We start from the raw sequence: 23,684 nt of genomic DNA, 5'->3' as shown, positions 1-23,684 counted from the left end.
CCCCCCCCTGGGGGTACGCCACTGATAGTGGCTATCACGCAACTAAAATGTACATTTGAAAGGTAACTGCATTTATACTCACTACAATGAATAAGCGCTAGTGCGGAAATCTCCTGCTGTTTAATACTAATAATCTATGGAGATTTATTTTGGTAGACACTTTTCTAGATCCGTTGGTCAACCATACTATCTTAATCGTGGTATTGGTTTGATTAAAATCTAGTATGTAATGTTGGTACAAATAATATTTACAACTTTTTTACAGCATTAATTGGTAGATATTGAACTAATGTTCATCAACAACTGTGCGCACTAGATTAGCACTTCAATCTACCTACAAATAAATAATATATTGTATTCTATTATTCTAATATTCTATTTTATAATACATATTTTCATTCGACTTTGAAGATGGAACCAGAGTGTGAATCTCTTCATATATTATAAGGATGCTCTATCAAATAAATAACTATGAATAAGAAAATCATAAGAAACATAAATAATATGCAAAAGTGTATACAAATGTACACATGTTGGTTTCAAAGAAAAACATTGGCTTTCTCCCTCCCCACACAAACCTTTTTTTTGTACAAAACGTCAAAATGTGCCTAAAAAAGTAGCCCGGTACCCTGGTATAATTATGGAGATTTCTAGTCCCGTTCCTACTATGATTATACATTATTATATAATATCACTCATCCAACCTACAATAACAATAATGATACTTAAACCGAATAAGTTACTAGGTATACATAATAATAGTAATAACACAATATATCTCGATAAATCGTTCACATGTCATGATAGTCCGCAGTATTATTTATCGTTGATATGGTAACGAAAATCGGAAATTGTATAAAATTGACAATTGTGATTTTTTCCTAATAACGTAAAGTATACATGTTATGATTTATGATTTTGTCTGTAATTTTTCATTGTGTTTTTCTATTTATTTACACACAATACATTATTGTTTATGGACATTCGGTATCACGAAAAAACCAAGAATTATCGAATTGATGATTGCTATAATATATATTTCACGGGCAAAGTAGGAAATCGGACACTGTTACTGTGCACAATGCCCGAACATTTTTCCACCATCATTAATGACCAATTTGAAAATTTAGAGAGACACAGATAATGTACACCCTATACGTGATTAAATTTCTTTAAAAAAAGGTTTCTATTATTTGTAAATTGTGTGGAAACGGGTTGTGAAAAAGGTAAACGTGCGCAAATGAGCTGTAGCCGAATAATTTAATTAGCCGTCACCTGTCATCTCACTAATTATCGGAAAACGCGTAGGTCAAAACTACAAAAATTGTATATTACTGCACCAATTGGTCCAAGTTGGTACAAAATTTATCGAATTTTTTAAAATTATATCAAATTGTCACTGTAGACGATCAGCCCAGATGGATACTATTGATTATTTACACGATCATATATAACTATGTTTGACTTACTTATCCGTGAACTGCTAAAATATAGGTGATATTGTAACAGTTAAACGTCTACCTACGGAAAACGTCTATATACATTTATTTTATAGAAGTATCTAAAACGTTTTAATTATTTGCTAATATAGTAATGAAACACTTCTATTTGTTTTTTTTAGAACAAAAACGTATGTAAAAAAGGTGGCTAAGTGGATGACGTTCTGCTGTACAGTAGGTTACAAGTGGGTCACTGTATAATGGATGGTATTAAATTTGAATTGATATAATATCATTGTATACGAAAAACGATTCTGGCCACCAACTAGATTCACTTTCCCATCGAACAAAATACTGAAGTTGAAAATCGAAGCATTATTTCGACTACTTATCCTGTAAACAGATACAAATAATAAAATAAAAAAAACACACATCATTATAAAATCAATAAATACATCGCTCCACTAAGAATCTAAAAAATGAAGAGTAAAGAACACGACAAACGATGATAAAACCCGTATTATTTGATTAGGTTAGGTTGTACATTTAAATTATATCGATAAATAAATAAATAAAAATAATAATTACGATCACAAACGATCATTATTATAATGATTATAATTTATTTAATGGAAAAAAGCACTACCTATTCATTATAATAGTTTTTAAAAAAAATGTATGTACGATTTTTAACTTAAAATATTTTAAAAAATACGTTTAATAAAAATAATCTCTATTAATGTATATTATGTAGAATTAAATTTAAATACCATGCGGTAATCGACGACGAGAGATTTTATGAATTCGTGCGCCGTATTGAGATATGCATTTTGTGCGATATATTGGTTCGTATTTGTGGCTTGTGCGGTATAAAGGAAAGCGCCGTTTTAAATGATATACCCTTACCCGTATATTATGGAAGATTAGGAATATTCAATAAATACGCCATTCGCATATTATAGTGAATAAGCAGAGTACAGATAACTTGCGTTTCATGTTTTTATTGGCAACAATAAATTTGGGTACTGATCTATGTAACAAGTAGGTAGGTAGGTACAATTTTGAATAGGTACCTACTCGAATATACGTTTTAAAAGTATCATTATATAGTACAATAACAATATTATTGCATTTTAATTAAACCATACGACATCAAATTATTAAAAATGCAAAAATAATTAATTATTCGGGGCTAAACACTCTCCGAAATAACGGTACAATTCGTGGCATGTCACATATTATACCACCTTTAATATGTTACCAGTATTAAAATAAGGAAATTATACCTCAGGGTACAATACGTATACTAGAGGTACAATTAGCATATAATGGTCTTACCCCTCTATCCGGTAATTTTATCCGTTCGAGAATATCTGACTGGCGTTATCTCACTGGCACAGAATAATTTAAATCAAAGTTCATAACACGCATAATGCTATACTTACATACAAGTATCTAACTTTATCTAAAATACTTCAAAAATATCCATAATTGAATAATTATTATATCCAGAGTTAAATTTACCAATTAGGTATATTATAACATTATTACAAAATTGCATTTTTAGTTTTTACGTAATTCGCATAATGTCTCATTTTTGGATTTCTGTTGGTCTAATAATAAGATATATACATATTGTTTTTGTCATACAATCATTTGTTATATTTATTATTTTAAATTTAATAAAATAAACATTTATTAAATGTTGTCAAAAATCAGACTTTAAATGCTTATAAAAAAAAACTGTGCCTATGTATTTTTAATATTTTTTTACTGCCATTTTAACAATATATTAGAAGTCTTGTACTTTTTCAATCTTTTTTACATACTACCTATATAGTAAAAAAACCTAAGAAAATCGGAAACTTAAAATGTCCGTAAAAAGCTCAAGCAAGTCAAAATATTTTGAAAATTGTGTATAGCAAATGTTAATATAAACATTCAGTGAAAATGTCATATAAAACCAATTTTACGTAAAATTTCGCGATTTTTCTTAATTTTTTTTTGTTTTTGGCGGCACTTTTGAAAAAAACTGGGAATTTTAAATTCTGACCTAAAAGTCTTAAAACTAAAAGCCTCAACTAAGACACGACTCATCAGAATTATTAAGTCTGAGGTATACGGTTTTTGTCATTAGATTTCAGGCAAAAAAACCTGTAAAAAAAAAATCCAATACTCGCTCCACCAAGTGCGATATTTGCAGTAACTGCGTTCAATATCGATGACACAATTGGCGCACGCCAAAAATATAGAAAACACGCCCGCTAAATTGTCTCGTTCGCGAATTCATTCGAAAGATAAGAAAATATATCCATGCCTCGTGTGGCGTTCTTATTTTGTACACTATTTACTGACCGAGATACTAAATTTGCTATCCCCTTTCTCGTTTTCAGATACTTCAACTGCAGATGAACGACTTCCGCTATCATTTTCTCTTCACTACATTCGTGAGTGTATAAAATAAAAAATATTACCATTCGCGAAACACGACCACGTGGATCGTTGTCAGATTCAACTGCAGAGGCGACCCCCAAACTAATGTAGCCCGATTTCCGTTTCATTTCAGGACCTCGAGACGTTTGATCTGGAAGACTTTAAATACAATTCCGTGAACATAACCTCGTTCAGAATAGTTGATGACGAAAACCACCGCGTGGTCAACATCCTCCGCGAGATGGAAAGATTTCAAAGAGTTGGGCAAAACATGTTGCACAAGAGTGGAATCATCAGGGTGATTATTAATGAAATTACTATTATTGTTTACTACTCAATCATCGATGATGGAACTGTCCAGAAGGTTTTTTTTATTATTATAGCATTCAAGAAAAAATTCTAGTTTATGATTTATTGAATATTTTAATGGTTATTAAACAGTAAATATTATTGTTATCTTGGTCACATTTTGTCATTTTATCTAAACATTTTATTTACATATTACAGTAGTACGAATCACAACATACCGTAACAAAAAGTATGATAATCTATTATAATAGCGGTGATTTGAGATTTAGACAAGCAAGCAGATTCTCCATAAATGTCACGATGTACCGTTGACACTTCATCAGTTCACTCCAATTGTATAGACTGTTTTTGTTAAAAACCTTTTTTTTTATTTTCATGTTAAATGCTTAAAAACAATAAAACATTATACAACTACTTATAAAATATAATATGATCTATTCATAGGCCACAGCAAAAAAAAAAAATAGTTGTATACCATGGCAAATTACAATACGATAATACAGCTGTAAAATTTTAATGTTATTCGTAAATTTGTATAGTTGTATGGTAGTATCTAAGTCGTTAATATACAGGTGATTCACCAAGCATGCTCACCTCCTTTTTTTTTATTTAATAATAAATTTGTTCAAATTCAGATTTTTTGAAATTTTAAATATACTTAAGAGGAAGTGATACCCACGTGTGTTGTATCCGTCTTACAAGTGCGTAACATAGCAAATTGTACGATCAGCAGAACACGTGTAGCAAGTAGCCCTGTTAGTTAAACAATTAGAGTGAATTGACATCTTCTAAAATTTAAAGGTAAGATTATTATCTAAGCAACCAACCACATAGGTTTTTTTATTATATTTTAATATTAAAGCGAGTTATGAGTATTTTAAAATTGTAAATTGTTTGTACATTTTAAAATACTCAAAACTCGCTTTAAGATTGAAATATAATAAAAAAAACCTAAGGTATTGTCTTGATAATAATCGTACCTTTACGGCTTTACATTTTATTAGATGTCAATTCGATCAAATTTTTTGAAACCAACATAGCTCCACGTGTTTTGCTGAGCGTACACTTTTCTATGTTACGCACTTGTAAGACGTAGATAACACATGCGGAAATCACGTCCTCATAAAGACCGTGTTTTAAAATTCTTGAGAATTTTTGTACTATTTGAGGAAGTTGTGATATAAACTTCTGTTTTTCAAATGAGAACCTTCCTTTTTCACTGTAAAATAATTAGAGGATTTTTTTCTGAACATTTTAATGTATCAAAAGAAAAATAGTTGAAACAAGTAGTTTTTTACTTATTAAAATGTTTTATATGAAGAACAACAATCCTTAAACTGGTTTTACAATAATATAAAATATAATATCTTATATCTTATCTAGTATTTATTATACTTGGAATATTACTTATATTTCAATATAAGTAATAAAAAATCAAATTTATTATTTCGATATAATATGAATTATATCTTCCAAACCCATTATGATAATGGGTTTAGTATATGTGCCTTAGTACACATAATTATATAACTCAAAATCTTCTCATTGGAATTTTGATATTGATACGTCAACATTTTTAGAAAAATTATCCACTAAATAATTTACAGTATAAAGGGGAAGTTCTCATTTGAAAACAGATATTTGTATCACCATGGAGTATATGACACTCTTTTATAGTAGTACAAAAAGTCTTGAAGAATTTTAAAGTAATAGTATGATCTTATAGTATATTTAAATTCATTATTAACAGTGAAAATGTGGATGTGTATGCTTAATGCTTGGTGAATCACTCTGTATATTATTTTATTACCTACGAACAATTCAATCTTGTATTTGAAATACGACAACTCCAGTCCCCGAGTCATTATAATATAGGTAACGACATAGCGGAAATCGTATTTATGTCGATGACGACAATCGTTACACCATTATTTACATAAAATATACAATTAATCGGTTGTGTTGTGTTGTGCGCAGGCTGAACCTGCATTGATGTTCGACGCAGTCAACGTGTTCGCTCACAGCATCGGATCACTGGACGGGTCGTCGAATTCAATACAGTCGTCGAACGTTTCGTGCAAGACGTCGGACCGTTGGGCGAACGGTACGTTTCTGTACGACCGACTCAACGCGGTTAGTATTCGATTATGACGTATCATGGGTATAGTAAACGGTATAATTACGTGACGGATTTTTGATGTTTTTTTGTTTATAAATACGAATGATTGTTCATTTTTATTTTATTCGTTTCGCCACGACGCAGGTGAGCATCGAAGGCCTGACCGGCAAAGTTCACTTTGACGAAGGTAGGAGATCGGACATCAAGTTAGACTTGCTGAAACTACATCAGGAGCAAGTGAAAAAAGTCGGCTTTTGGACACCATCAACTGGCATCAACATCACAAAACATTCCGTATTTTACGGACACCAGAGCTCCAACGTGACGCTGATCGTGGTCACCAGAGTCGTAAGTTAATCTCATAAAAACAGAAACAATCATAATGTGATATAATAATATATAAATATAAGTGCACAATTATATTATACACTTTAACGAAGAGTTTTAAACACATCGTCGTCTGGACGTTTCACAAAATACCTACCTATAATTTATGAAAAACGCACTAGCATTACTATAATATAGATACCAATACAGTATATAATTTATATTTTCTTGAACTCTACATAATATAGTGATCGGGTCGAAAACAACAATAAAAATCCATCATTCCGATGAAACGTCTGCCCAAATTACACGTGAGGAAAACCAAAACTTACATTTTTCCTATGCGTATTAAACTAAATCTCGTTCGCGCACTGACAACGACTTCGCTGTCGCCAATACGTTTTATACTTTTATGGGGAAATCGTCCTTTGCTGCAGAACGACTACTGCAGATGACTCAGTGTTTGAATTACATATACTTCTGTAGTAGTTTTATTTTTCACTCAATCGTTATGATCGAACCTATACACTATACAGTCATATGTTATTCGATTAACGCACGATGAAACAAGTTTTTGTTCTTTGGACACGATGGTCGATGACGTATAATACACGTGCTTACTACTTGCTACAATGATCGGCGAGCAAAGGAGACAAAAAACTATATTATACTACATCGGGTTTTGGCATGGAATAGCTGTGGGTTGTTAAAGTTCATACGAAAAAGAAATACACACAAGTATATAATATTATGATATAATATATAAGCGCGCCCTGTCAATTTTCGATTTATCCACACTAGAAGGATTTTAACATTTTTTTTTAACAAAAGAAAAAAATATATATTATATGTGGCGACTAAAAGCTCTATTTTTATACACAGAAAAATGTATTGATTTTACAATTGTCACGCGACTGTATATTATTTTCTCTTTTTTAAATGCCTTACTGCGGTTCTTTCATTTCGTATAATCAAAAACTGCGCGTATAAAATATATTCCAACTACCTACATGCGTTTAGGTTTGTCGGATAACCCGATATTCGTGAAAACCGTCGTTCACATATTTTGAAATACGTGACTGTGAATGCACTGATCCCTTTACGAACCTATATGATGAATGAATCGTTGAAAAAATAAGGAGACATGGAGAAGGTAGAGTGGTAGACTAAGCATGCTAAAAATTACCTACTATCAGGCATCAACTGATTAAAAGACTATATCATGAGTAAAAACATTCTCAACTTACCTATAACAAATATTTATAAAAAAACATCCTGTAAAAGTATAAATGTATAATATTATAATATATAATAGGATTACGTATTACTATAATATTATATTGTTAGAGAACCGAAAATATAATCTCATGTAATCCAACAACGAACAATTTAGATATATTCAGAGCACGCATTCGACGTGCCTTTTTTCGTGTCGGCATTTATACTAGTATTGGGAAAATTGTTCGGGTATCTTGTAAGATGTATAATATGAGTCTTTGTGCAATTCAAAAATAAAATTATGATCACACAGCCTCCTGCATAGGCTATTTACCACACCTTTGACGTGGTTCTATTGTTCCAGTACCTCTCGTGTGAAAGGTAGGTTCAATATTGTGTTTTACGCAGTGTAATAATTATGAATGATATTCTCACATGCACTTCTGAACTGGGCCCAATCAGTTTAATATTTGTTTAACGTATTTCAATAATACAATAATTGTAATTATAATTATTACAATAAATTATGAGTTTAAGAGCCCGATGCCGATTTTCGAAATTCTCCATATTTCTATACAATTTAAAAATTATATAGAATATAATATAATGACTTCACAGGCAAAACTATTAGGTCTCGTAGAAATGTTAGATATGATAACTGATTTTTTAATCCGAAAGAAGAAGACTTTCTACAACTCACATTGAACTCCAATGTTTTATTTTATTTCAAATAATGATGTAAAATAAATTTGTAAAAAAAACTTAAAACTGCCTTTTTTTATAAGCCAATTATAAAGTTTGAGATTAAAATATTGAAAACCAAGTTCAATTCGGGCTGTAGAAGATTTTCTTCAATAATTTAAAAAAAAAAAAATCAAATTTGGTCCAATCAACAAAACAGGATCGTTATTCGCGTGAAGAGTATTTTTGGAGACAGAGTTACACTAACACCGGGTGCCATAATATTATTATATAAAAAAACACCAGAAATGCACGTACATAATCACAGCTGTATCAATTCCCCGAGGGAGAATCGCACTTTTACTCAACCAATTTTTACCTGCGATTGTATCCAAACAACTAATTAGTAACCATTACCGTTTAATATACTCATACCACCCGGCCTTACCTGACCTTGACACATAAGCTCTAACATAAAAAAAAAATGTATTACACACCCGAACTCGGGTTATATAAGTTATGTCCCGAGGGAGATGTGAATTCGTAATGGGTAGGTACTAAATATTTAAATATTTTAGCGGAATGATCTTCGACTTGAATAGTTGGATCAGACTTTTTCTAAAAGTGAGGGCACCAACAAATAACACATTCGAGTAGACATATTGCCAGGCCGCATAAACAATTGATTAATTTAACGATATTCGCTTAAAGCCAATTAGGACCATTAACTTTTATTAGTCAAATGTTTAGCAATTGTTATTTCAAAATAAATAAGTAATTTGTTGGCGATACCCGGCAATAGGATTATACAAATTGACGTACAATTATTAAAATACCTTCCAAATCACTAATCAGTGTTAGATGAATAATAGGTACTAGTAGTGTACTACTAAGTAAGGGCGAGTCGAGAGTTTTTTAGCCTTCTGGTTTCGACGATTTTTATTATTAAAGAGGCGCAGAAGGTCGTCTCGATGAGTTAAAACAACGACTACCAAGTAAATTATCAAAAATAATTAGAGTTCCTATTTGAAAACGGTTTTCATCATAAACTATTTCATATTATTATAAACCTACGGCCGTGCGATATTATTAAACACTTTTCAATTTAGCCAGTCATGACACGCGGCTATAATATGCAAGTGGCGTGAAACTCAGAGGAATATTACGCGTATTAATGCCGACAAAATATTATAACTCTTTCGTCGCGCCTGCGTAATGGAAATATAATTATTTTAAACGAGTCGAGGTATATGACTACATCAAAGATAATCCTCGAGTTCGCCCGGAGAAATAATACCGACGACGACGACGCCTTCAAAAGGTCTTACGATTTTATAATAATAATATTATATTTGGAATACACACCTATCGTACATAATACGTATATTTCGTACATTGTATATAAATAGGAATATAATATAACCGTGTAAAATATCTCCAAAATAATAACCCCACCGCCGATAATTTAATACGTTCGCGTTGGCGGTTGAATGCGCGTGTCTCACGCTCGGTAAAATTATACGTACCTAGGTATGTTATGGTAAATGCTTTTTATCATATATATTATAGAAAAAAAATAACTGACAAAAACATCATAAATAATCTGCCGGTATAGCTGTAGCTAGTATTATAGTGTAACCGTATTGTAATAATAATAATAAGAACAACAACAACAACAATATAAAATATGTAGGTATTTTAGAAGTTCGAGAATGAACGAGAAAAATAATAATAATTTACCGTGCCGTTATCAAAACGTACTTATATCATAGTCGTGCGTGTTGTATTTCGTATTTTTGTGAGTGTGTTAGGTTCACCGTTACGCAATAATATATGAACTGGACTTAGATGGAATTCGGTTAAAGAAGCCGCAACAAATCAAAGCGCTGACAAAATCAGAGTCAGTCGTCGTCGTAAATCCCTAACACACACACACGTGTGCGATAATCGATAAGTGCGTATTAACCCCCTATAGTACACAATAATATAGAGTCAGCTGAGACCTAATTCTGAAGGTCACACTCGACTCAACCCTGTACAGTTGTAAATTTCGAATGTACCTACCTCGGGTTTGAGGTGGTCAATTTTAAGCATTATTAGCGTTAAATTTTAATTCGACGATTAACAGTTATGAGCTGGGACAAGCAGCATCCTCTATATTTTCTAATGATATTTTATAGTAATTTATGGTACGCCCACTAATTATATTAGTAATATTTATTTATCTATTAATAAGAATGTGGTAGGTTGAACTTAATTTTATAATAATTATTATAATATTGTCGTAAGCTTATATAAGACGTCATTACCTTAGGGGTACCGTAGAACGGCGTAAATATGTTCTTGGTATAATATTATAATAATAGCTTAAAATCAATCCAGATATTTTGAAAATGTAATTTTATAGAGTCTAGACTATAGAAAGAATGATAATATATGCGATGGTGGAAAATTAAAAGTCTACAATTTATATTTTTATAATAACAACAAAATAACGCAAAGCGTTTGATGAAAAATCATTACTTTTCATTTGAATGACCAACTTGGACAAAATTTGAACTCTTTAAACGCTCTTTACAAAATTCTACTCAGCTTGTGTATATTTTTGGTATTATTAATTTTAGACAAAAAAATTTATTTGGAAGTCGTAGGAACCTTGTTTTAAATTTTTAAGTATTTTGAACGACTAACAAGACACAAAAATTATGTGACCATAATAAAAAAAAAAGTTGACAATTTCTAATGTTATTCTAATAAATAGCACAAAAACAGCCAACAAATTTTGAAAATTATAGCATGTGTAGCAAATGGTACTTATTATAAATATTTTATGAAAATATTAAATCTTTATTTTTTTGAATTACAACTAAATAATTAATATCGTTAGAAGAAAAATCGTTATTTTTCATTTAAATAGGTAACCAATGTCAATTTTTTAACTTAGATGTCTACAAATAAAAATTTGAATAATACATTTTTTTTTAATTGCTCTAAGAATAACTTGTGACATGAGAGACTTTTTTATATTACACTTTCAAGCCTTATTATGTTTTAAAATTTTTAAAAAAATTTTGAATTTTCGAATATTAAACTGATTTTGAATTAATTACTATTAATTACATAATGTTGGTGATTTTGAAGAATTCAAAATATCGACTTTAAACGCTCATCGAATATAATTCTGCTTATACATATTTGACACTATTAAACTGCTATAATATAATATAAATTTATGAAGAACTTTGTATTATATTTAAATTTCTTACTGAAAAAAAAAAAAAACAAAAAAATGCCAACATTTAAGATGTCTATTTAGTGAAGACAAAGAATACATTTAAAAAATTACAACCACAATTAATAGAAATTAATAATAACTATAAATATTGTAATAATGTACATATTGTAACAACAGTAAAATGTTTCAAGATCTACGGTTAATATTTCTTAAATAGCAATAAAGTAAAGCAAATAGTTTAAAGAAAAATCATTATTTTTTGTATAAAATTACCATCCAGATCCAATTTGCTACCGAAAACAAAATAAAGTTAAAGATCAAAGCATTTTAGCAGCTATAAAATGTAAAAAAATATCCGAAAAAAACACACATACTCATTTCTGTAAAAACTTCAATACATTCCATCACATTGTATAGTATCTAAAAAAACACACTTCATTGTAAATCCAACATAGTCATTGGTGGTTAGCTCAGAATCCAAAATGAATTTAATCCAAAATAAAAATCATGCGTTGTACACATCACTGTACAACGCATGATCGTAAGCAACTTTAAAAATTATCTTTAACCCTCATCCTCGGATTAATAACATCGATCATCAGCATGTTTTTTTTCCAATTCGTCGTGTCGTCATCTGGAACTCTGGAATACGCCAACGTTTTAAATTTTTTAAATATACATTTTTCGATTTTTTTATGGTTATTTTTCAGACGTTTTTTGGCTGGCTCCCAAACAAAATGATTTTAGTACCCTGGTATAATAGATACGCGTAAGGACCTTTTCGGTCGCCTTTTGTAAACGCTAGGTCTGATCACACACGCAAAGATGTTTACGACACTCGCAAAAAACTGCGAAGTGGGTGTGTACTTTTGACTCACTGCCGTCGCACCCTCTCATAGTCTCGTCTCAACCCTGTATAATAAGATATTACATTTTTTTTTTTTTTTTTGGAAAAATCTGAATAAATTATATTGTTGAATTTAAAATTCGGCGATGTTTATGAATTTTTATTATTCAATGTACGTCAATCTGAAGTGAGTGGATATATATTTAATGTATTTATACTTCTTCACGTACTATTTACATTATAACACGGCTAAACTACAATTTGTAATCGTTGGTTTGCAACAATAATTACAAATAACAATGCTATTGCTTACATCCGATTTGTGAAATTCAAAATAAATCTTGATCGAACATTGATCATTTCATAACTATAATTTATTGCTAGAATACTACATTACTACGATATAAAATAAGAATATACCATCAGGTCGATAGGTACGATTTCTTGAACACGGACGATGAAATTCATCCATTTTCGTCGTTTGCATACAAGCTAAAAGCAAAACTGGAATGAAAAATTGGAGGAGAGGACTAAACATAAATAACATATTTTAAAATTCTTAAAATTATTTGTACTACTTAAGGAGCGATACAAACTGCTGTTTTTTTAAATAAAAACTATTTTTCTGTACATTATTTAGTGGATGATTTTTTTAAAAATGTTATTGTACCTAATTTAAAATTTGAACGAGTAGTTTTTTCAGTTATCAAAATATATATATTAAGGATACTGGATAATAGCCCTTAAAAATGGTTTTACAAAAATATAAAATAGGTGTAATATCGGATCTAGTATTTAGTATACTTGAACCATTTTTATAAACTATTATAAATTATCAAAAATTACTAAAAATTTTAAATTACCTACCATAGATATAGTCCCCATAATATCCTCCAAACCCATTATCATAGACATATTATCCTTAATACACAAAGTTAAATAACTCTAGAGCTAGTAGTTCGAATTTTGATTTTGATATTACATTAAAATGTTCAGAAAAATTATCTGATAAATAATTGACTCAAATTGTCTGTATAAAAGGGGGGTCGCCATCTGAAAAAAGGATATCTCCACAAGATACTTCTTAAGTTGTATGTACATAAATTACTACAAAAATTGCAATAATTTTAAAATATGATTAAGTAGGTATAGGTAGGTAAGTTAGGCTACCTGTATTTAAACATTCCAAATATCAGACTACTGATAACTGCGTTATTGAAGAATAAAAAAGGGGGCAAGCATTCTTAGTGAATCGCTCTGTGTATAGATTGTACCGACTTAGTTATTATATATAGGTACCTACCTAATAATATTATGTATTACGTTCAATTATATTATTGACTTTTATTTAACATACAACTACAATATAATTTGATTCATTGGTCCAATAATCTAATTGTACCTATTGTTCTGGGTGCATTTTAGCAAAATAATTTAATTACAATAATATTATATGTAGGAAGATACGGGAAGGTTTTTTTAATGTTAAACTTATTATTTCAAAAAGTATTAAACATTAGAGAGTATTTTATTATATAAAATAAAATGTTGAATGAGTAATTAACTATTTGTAAGTATTTATAGCTAATATAAGTGGAATAGTGGATAAACATCTTTCGAGGTTCCAGAGGTACTCTAATCCACTAATCTAACTTTATATAGGTACTTAAACAGTTTTAACTTATCATTCGAAATTTGATTTTTGAATTTGAAATTCGAAATTCAAAATACTCCTAATATTATTCGGATTTTAAATATGAATATTGTTATATACAATATTATAAATGTGCCTATGTTTCCAGAGAAACAATTTTAATTTTTAAAAATCCATAACAATAAAATTATAATTTTTTTTTTTAAAGTGTTGGTTTGTAATGTCGTGCAATAATGTGAATTTTTATAAACATTAATATTTGATATAATGAGTATTTTGTTAAAAGCATCTGACTCTGTATATACGAATAAAACGTTTAAATTTAAAACAGTGTTAGACCGAAGTTTTTATAATTTCACATAATATGCCATTGGCGCATTATTGGCATTTCAAATAGTAATATTACTATACAGTTATTACCTTATACCTTTTAATATAACTGTAAAGATATGAAGCATAGTATAAAACATTCAGTAATATTATTATTATTTTTTTTTTTAATTCATGATACAGCATAAACTACTAGGTAATTAGCTTGCAAAAAAAAAATTTAATTAAAAAATTAAAATTAAATTAAATATTATTTTAATATGTAGGTATGATAATAATACGATTCCAACCAACGATATATTGTCCTAATACCTATACGTTTATGCAGAATACGATTATACAAACTACAAATCACGTGATACCGTGCTAACCGTCGATAACGTTTTATTTTTTTATATAATTAGTGTGCCAAAATTAGCTAGTTGAATGTATACATTTTTTTTTTTTCGTTAGTTTAAGATTTACTAATTTTTTGGTCCTATATTCATCCAATTGTACAGTAATATTTGAAAATTAAATAAAAAATAAATGTCGACAAACACACGATTTGTTTGAGTCAATTTATAAATACTGTGTATAGATATACTCATACTTAGTACTTACTATGCTATACTATACATTGATTTTTCAAATCGTTTTAATTTGTTAGGTTTTATTTTTATCAAGTTACACATTTGTCTTTAGGTGAAATCATTATATCCAATCATGATTCGGCAAAAATCCAACATTTGAAACAAAACAAAAATAATACACAAGACAGATTCAAAGACATTATAAAAGTTTAATATGAATTGTTTTTTATCGTATATAGGTTGTTTCATTATTAAGTTCAAGATTTTGTAGTTATTAATGAAATAGGTACAGTAGGTACAAATAAAATCTTAGAATAATACCATAACCTATATAGTATATACCTATTGTGTACGATACAATATGATCTACGGAAATAACGTGTACTTTGAATACATTTTGTATTATAATATTTTTACCTATTTATTCAGAAATAATTTATGTAAATAAAATATATTTTATTAATTTCCAACTTTATAATAATTTTTTTTATTATTATTCGTGGTACAGCTTCAACTGCTAACTTTATAATTAGGTTACTTACTTATCTATTTTTAAGATCAAAATATAAATATTTCATTTTAATTTTAATTTTCTCGAATGTGAAATAAATAATAATTAATTATGAATATAAAATTTACAAAAGTATAAAAAGTATACATTGTATGTAATATATTGCTATAGCCTATAAAGATATGTGTTAGTATACACCAGCGATTCTTAACCTTTTGTAGATCACGGACCCCTGATGAACAATTTTTAGAAATCGCGGACCTTACCAATTTTTTTTCAAATACTTTTTTTACATAAAATCTCATGTTATCATAACCAAAATTATAATAATTATTTTAAATTACAAATTACATAAGTAGACAAAACAAAACATACACATTTATAATTATTTTTATTGCACTTAATTTTTACATAAATGTTATATAAAACTATAATTGGGTACGATCGATCAACTGCACTTAATGGCAGTAAATATACAACTGCCGAGACTACTAAGTGCTGTACGCCTGTACATTTCGTATGAACAAGAAAAACTGATAAATAAATATTAATAATAAAATAATTTGGTGTAAAATCTATACCTAATATTAACACTGTAAATACTTAATTGTATCGAATTCCATTATATCTTGTATCGGAGTGATAAAGATTAAACAGCTCTATCTATTATATAATAAGATATATTATTTAATATGAAAAAAATAATAATAATGCTCTCATGTCACTTTATTGACGTATGGTATGTGTTAAGGCTGCCACGGACCTCCGACATGAGTATAGCTAACAGACCTTCAGGTGGCCACGGACCACACGTTAAGAACCGCTGATATAGACTATAATTATTGTATACCTTATTAATGCTCAATACCTACTATACAGTACCATATTTAGTCCCACCATTAGTTTTAAACATTTTCCAACAAATTTTAAATATAAATTCTTCGCAATGGAATTATTTTTTACTTGGGTGTACAACTATTGAGCCTTGTTAGAATACAGTTATTAATTATTATTTAATTGTGTGAGAGTTATTGTATACAGAAATCAACCATTTTCCCTAATTGGTATTCTTATAAAGTTCTTTATAAGATATAATTAATTTTCAATGCGTACAAATTAACAGCTTAAACTGAGGTAATAAAATAAATAAGTTTCAATACTTTCATAGTGAGTTACACATACCTTATTAAGATATAACAAATTTACAATGAGTTCAATATAATATGACTGACTGATTAAGTATTATAATAGTAATATTATTTATTTGAGTTTAAATTCTCAGAATCAATTAATTTTAATAACTGTTGAAATAATTTACACACAATTATAGGAAAAACCTTACGTGATGATCAAAGAGGACAAAAACCTAACGGGAAATTCAAAATACGAAGGATTTTGTATTGATTTACTACATAGAATAGCATCTCAAGTCGGATTTCACTACGCAATCACATTAGTGCCTGACAACAAGTATGGAGCTTACGATCCAACCACGAAGCAATGGAATGGTATTGTCAGAGAACTCATGGACAAGGTAATTATCTGCACTATAATATAGGTAATACACTACATATGATATTCACCATCAAAAAATGTGTTTATATTTCAGAAAGCAGACTTAGCGATGGGTTCGATGACTATTAACTATGCTCGTGAAAGCGTTGTTGACTTTACAAAGCCATTTATGAACATGGGAATAGGCATATTATTTAAGGTAATACCACAATACATATAAGTAAAGTAAATACAAAATACCTCTGAAAAAAACGGATAAATCAATTAAAATGTATAGAACCTAATTATAATACATCGACAAGGACAAGTACAATTAATTTAATTTATATTGTAAAGAATACATCATAAAGTTTGGTAAAAAAAAATAAATAAATAACAAAGTAGGTACATCGAACTTTTACAATCATCACTTAAAATCTAAAAAGTTTGCGATTCTCCGGAGCGTTTTATTACTACGCTTAATTTACTTTTCCTATTACACGAACACGAGTGGTAAAAAAAACAACACAACAATAAGACCTGTAAATAAAAATAGAATCAACAAAACCACAACTTTAAACAACAGTTTGTTTTTTATTCTTGTTGCAGGTCCCGAGTAATGAACCATCCAAATTGTTCGCTTTCTTAAATCCCTTGGCGACCAGTGTCTGGAGTTTTATGTTTCTCGCCTATATGGCTGTGAGTTTTTCGCTTTTTTTTCTGGCCAGATTCTCCCCGTACGAATGGCGACCACACACTGAAGAAAATTACCGTGAGGGTCGTTTCACCATATCGAATTGCTTTTGGTTCGTTGCCGGTGTGTCGTTGAAACAAGATGCAGGCATCACTCCAAAAGTAAACACAATTATAACATTATAACTTTCTCGATAACGGATTTATTGCGTATTTTTATTCATCCCACTATGCGCAGGCTACTTCTGCAAGAATTTTAGGAGGTATATGGTGGTTCTTCACAATCATAATAATACCATCTTACACCGCTAACTTGACGGCATTGAGAACAGTTGAGCGGCTACAAAAACCCATACAAAATGTAGCAGAATTGTCATCGCAAGAAAAAATAACATACGGAACCCTCGAAGGGGGATCAACCATGTCATTTTTTAGAGTAAATATACAACAAAAAATTATAATTTTAATAAAATAATTCGTTATAACCATGTAATTTTAATAGTTGACTGTTTAACTTTTTATCTTATATTGTTAAGCGAATACGCATTAACATAATATAGTAGTTACTATACACATAAGTATATTATATTGTATTTCACTAACCTGAACCCGTGATATAAGCTCAGGGCCGAATTGGCCCGAGGAATTACCGAGTAAAACTCGGTGGACTGTGACAATTTTGGGCCGTTCATTTCATAAGGGGCCGCACTGTCTAAAAATACGTTAAAAGTTTAAAGTTGAATAAATGGAAATTGGAGACTATAAAATAAAACAACTATGCACGGAATAAGAACGCGCCAACGGGCTGCTAGTTTGTATGTGGGCTGGTAAAGTACGGAAAACTTGGTGGGCCGAATTTGGCCAATCCGGCCCTGTATATAAGCTTATGCATTAGAAATAATATAACTTCTTATACTAGTAACATACTTAACGTCACTTTGTCGTAAAGTGCGTTTTCAACTCAGTATAAAAAAACTAGTATGGATGATTATTAGTGCTGTATAGGTACGCAGCAGTGCGGCACTATTAACCCACACTATAGTTTTTTGGAGAAAATACACGTATACGCGTTCCAACGTATACTAACTTGACCTTTACTCCGATAGTAATTTTGGTCAATTTTGAATCTTTTGAACCATATTTTTAATTCATTATTCTTAAAAAGAAAAATCTTATATAAAATTTAGAAAAAATCTCGTATTTTAAAAAATTTCAAAGGAAAAAATTGATTGTTTTAAAATTATGACTCAAAGAATTAAAAATACTTCATAATAAACTAAAATGTTTTAAAAATTACTATAGGAGTAAAATTCAATTCAATACGTTGGAATTCGTATATAGGTCTATTTTGCTCCAAAAAACGGTATTGTGAAATCCCCTTTATTATTGCTCATCTGGTCGTGTGTACCGCTACGACGTTCTGGCGAATGGTAAGTGTCGAGTGGGTCGAGACAGAACATTTTTAACAATAAAATATTACAATTTTTTTTTTTTGACCGGATTATTTTAAAAAGTACTAAGAATTTTCGATTTTGGTATTTAAAAATACCAACTAGATCCGATTTTCTACCAAGGAAATTCCATCAAAGTTGATAACTAAAAAATGTTTTCTTCTATAAAAAGTTTTTCCAGGCAAAAATAATACACATCTTGTAAAATCAATACATTCATCGCTACGCTCAGAAGCTTAGTGCTTTTAATTTTTTGTGTAACCTTATAATTAAAAAAATTGAAAAACCCTAATCTAGATGATCGTGTGATGCCAATGCATGATCCACTATGCGCATATTGCATAACATAAAAAAATAGACAATAGAACGTCCAAATAAGCAACAATTCACTTACTAGAAAACATAAAAAAGAAAATGACCTAATCTAACTTAAAGCAGTGACTCGATCGTGGGATACATACACATCACTGAGATGCATTCGATCCCCTCCATAAATTATATTCCAGTAACAATTATGTTGTATGTTGGCTCACTTACTTTCATAGACTTTCACTTAATACCTGCATTATGCTTATTATACTAAAGTTTAACATTAATATTTGTTACACTGTTGGTAATTCCCAATGACAAGATATCGAATGCATTTTCAATTTCAAAACATTTTACATAATATACCTAATCATATTATTTATAGGACTCCAAAATACCAATATACCAAAAGATGTGGAAGTTCATGGAGAAACATCAATCGGTATTTGTATCTACTTACGACGAAGGCACGAAAAAAGTACTAGGGGGGAATTATGCATTTTTAATGGAATCAACGATGATAGATTATGCTGTACAAAGAGACTGCAATTTAACACAAATCAGCGGCCTCTTAGATTCTAAAGGTTACGGAATAGCAACGCCAAAAGGTTCAGTCTGGAGAGACAAACTATCATTAGCCGTACTAGAACTCCAAGAAAAAGGAGTCATTCAAATGTTATATGATAAATGGTGGAAAAATGCAGCCGATATATGTATCAAAGATGAAAAAGTAAAAGAATTCAAACCAAAGCCTTTGGATCTTAACGATTTAGGTAAATGAAAGAATATAGAAGTAAAATACATTATCTTAATTAAATTCGTCAGTTGTAAATGGTATTGATAAAGAAATGAACCATCAGTTTTAAATTAATTTTTTTTACGCAATTGGTTTTTAATTAAAATATGCACACAATTGCACGTTTTAATTTTTTTTTTTTAACATAAGAAACGGTCAACAACGATGATATTATAAAGAATAATTAATTTGATACTTAAATGAAAACAAAATATAATTTTAAGTTGAAACTAAATTTCTCAAAAACAAAATGTACATATTATTAATATTATACCTACTTATAATATTAGGTGGAGTGTTTGTATTTGTTTTGTGTGGGCTAACTGTAGCTGTTATCATAGCAATATTAGAATTCTGCTGGCATTCCAAGAAAAAGTCAACAGATCAAGTATTTAATATGAACTTTTATTGATAATGGGTCTGTTCGATTTCATGAGTAATATTTTGTTAAATTTAAATTGTAGCAACTACCTGTTTGTACTGAGATGGCAGAAGAACTAAGATATGCAATACGGTGTGATGGTACCAAACACAAAGCAACGTTAAAACGAACGTGTAATGGCTGCTCACCTATCACTACATACGTACCAGCTCCGATGCATATAAATCACGTTACCAGTCAAATTGTAAGTCATGAAAATCAATATAATAAAATCGTTTTAATACTATCGTTTGTACGCCTATGTGTAGGTAATAATTAATCAATACAAAATTATCAAGTACCTATATAAACCACCAAAAAAAAAAGAGAAAAAAATATTCATTAAGAGGACGCTACCCATGCATTTGTTGTCTCCGTCTTACACACGCAGGACATAGCAAATTGTCGTTCACTGTTTTCAATAGTGTGCTGTTAGTTTTTATACTAGAGTGAATTGACCTACTATAAAACTTTTAAGTAAGAACATTATCTATGTTTAAGGTTAGTTTAATGTTAAAGGTTGCCGATATTTCAATATTTTCATTTTCAAGCAAGATATGGGTATGTGAAATATCAAAAAATGAAAATACTCATATCTCACTTGAAAATTAAAATATCGAATAAAAACTAGCACTTAAGAATAGATAATGTTATTATCTAAAAAAATTATAATAGGTCTAATCACTCTAATTCAAAACTAACAGCACACTATTAAAACTAGTGAACGAACATTTATTATGTCGAACATGTGTAAGACGGGGACAACAAATGCATAAGTAGCATCCTCTTAATAATATTGTAAAAATACAAATTGCCTTAACATTAATAATTTAATACTGTAATTTTTCATGAAGCAATTCTATGTATGCATACTATATAATAGTTATGAGTTTTGTGTGAATTAAATGTATTATATATATTTTTATTTTTCGCCTGCTAACACTTGCATCTGTCTTAGGACAATGTTCCTATGATTGAACTAACGAGGCCTTCAATCAGCGTCGACCACGAAGACAAATAACATTTACCTTCCGATTCGCCCCCGTTACATCCAGCGAGTCGGAGTCCGTTCAAAAATGTCCAATTTCGATTCCATTGAATCTCAAAATCCATTAAGAGACAAAATAAACTGCCTATAAATTAAGATCTACCTACGTTTTGAATCCACCATAAACGGATAGTGATTAGTTTTAAATAAAAATGTATATACATTGTTATTCCATACATTTTATTTTATATATTTATGTGAATTAAACAATCGATTTCTTTATTGCAAATAAATAACTATATTATATTATAATAAAAATTGTTCTATGTTTATGTTGATTTATATGTTATTGTTATACAATATTCACTGAGACATAATACCTAATAAAAATTATGTATATAACTATCTACAATGTTATTGAATCAAATTTAAATTTATTAAAACAAAAAAAAATAAGTTACTTAGGTTTTGTTAACTTTACCTAGAGCCTGTAAACATTGATTCGCTCTTATACTTACTAAAAATACATTTTTCTTTAAAGATTCCATTGAAATATGTTCCAATAGATTTTTCCATTCTTTTAACATTTGTTCAATTTTTTCGATTTCGTTTCCACTTTTCTTTATATTATAGTTTATTTTCCACAAATCTGTTAAACTGTTATTGTTTTTGGCCGTTTCATTAGTAGCATGAAAATCAATTTTATGTAACAACTTATCTATCAAGTGAAAAGTGTAAAATATGCTTCGAAGTGAACTGGAACTGGGCACGATCTGAACATCAATCTTTATACGATTTATAAGTAAATTTATAACATTCCATCGAATATATTTGTCATAGCAAAATTTGGCAAGTAAATTACATTGATACTCGACATGAATAGACTAAATAAATACAGAAAACAAATTAATTAAACTATACAACTTCATGATTGAATGAGTCGGGTCTATTATTTATTTAATAATTTAAATAAATTATATCTCAAAAAACCCGCTACCAATAAAATTGTACTATACATAGGTAAGTAACAATAACGTACCATATCTAGAATTTTTAAGGGGGGGGGGGGAGTATAAAGATTTTAATAGACATATTCAGTATAGGTACATATAGTATTTATATTATTATATTCATGTTGTTTTGAGTGCAAAATTTAGTCTCTGGGGGGAATATGACCCCCATTTCCCCTCCCCAACAACACCGTAGATAAACCATTTCATACTAATTCATGGCCTATAAAACCCAAGGCCTTATAATATATTAACGTAATTTAATCGTAAACATTTTTCCATACGTCAGTTGATTGTAAACATGTTATTAAGCAAACGAAAATATCTAAGAGATGTAGGTAGGTATTAATTGTCTATCAGTCCAAAAATTAACAAAAAAATAATAAGATATTACTTAGGTAAATCGAGCAACGTTTATAAAATACTAAAGTGTTATAGAATATAGTAAGTAGGTATATTCATATAATTTATGGTGATAACTAATAAGTCTCAAATAATGAAAATCATGTCCTTGACTTTGCCCTCTATTCTAAATTCTAAATTTAATAAACCTATAAATCGTTTTTGCGATACTGTTTTATACATTAAGGGGATTCGATACCGTGGTTTTCTGTTTTTGTCTAACACATGCGCGCATTGTATTTTAGACGTGTTTCTTGCCAAACATACCAATTTATCTAATGAAGCGATAAGAATTCTGAAAACAGATTTGAATTTGTCGTCAAGCCTACTTGAAATCGACTTTCCCACATTTTTGATTTTATCCCCCAAATTCTTAAAAATGTCATATTCAAAAAGAGTACTTAAAAATTCTGCTACTTCAATTTTTAGAGAAGTTAAAATCAAA

At 29.4% G+C, this 23,684-nt stretch overlaps 1 protein-coding gene across 3 annotated transcripts in view; it reads left to right on the top strand.

The window, feature by feature from the left end:
- Positions 1 to 22,115, top strand: part of LOC100165056 (glutamate receptor ionotropic, kainate 2-like) — a 229,842-nt gene extending 207,727 nt beyond the window's left edge. For all 3 annotated transcript variants that reach the window (XM_016806829.2, XM_029490475.1, XM_029490474.1), the window contains exons 5-16: positions 3,833 to 3,886; positions 4,006 to 4,170; positions 6,159 to 6,314; positions 6,445 to 6,648; positions 17,006 to 17,209; positions 17,285 to 17,389; positions 17,779 to 18,024; positions 18,101 to 18,298; positions 20,008 to 20,395; positions 20,709 to 20,806; positions 20,883 to 21,044; positions 21,798 to 22,115. In XM_016806829.2, the coding sequence (XP_016662318.1) occupies positions 3,833 to 3,886; positions 4,006 to 4,170; positions 6,159 to 6,314; positions 6,445 to 6,648; positions 17,006 to 17,209; positions 17,285 to 17,389; positions 17,779 to 18,024; positions 18,101 to 18,298; positions 20,008 to 20,395; positions 20,709 to 20,806; positions 20,883 to 21,044; positions 21,798 to 21,860 (2,043 nt within the window). In that variant the 3' untranslated portion in view covers positions 21,861 to 22,115. The remainder of the gene's footprint in view (positions 1 to 3,832; positions 3,887 to 4,005; positions 4,171 to 6,158; positions 6,315 to 6,444; positions 6,649 to 17,005; positions 17,210 to 17,284; positions 17,390 to 17,778; positions 18,025 to 18,100; positions 18,299 to 20,007; positions 20,396 to 20,708; positions 20,807 to 20,882; positions 21,045 to 21,797) is intronic.
- Positions 22,116 to 23,684: the final 1,569 nt, after the last annotated feature.

The sequence above is a fragment of the Acyrthosiphon pisum genome, chromosome A2 (assembly GCF_005508785.2).
Source record: "Acyrthosiphon pisum isolate AL4f chromosome A2, pea_aphid_22Mar2018_4r6ur, whole genome shotgun sequence".
NCBI lineage: Eukaryota > Metazoa > Arthropoda > Insecta > Hemiptera > Aphididae > Acyrthosiphon > Acyrthosiphon pisum.
The sequence above is the reverse complement of the archived record's forward strand: the minus strand, read 5'-3'. Positions and strand labels throughout refer to the sequence as shown.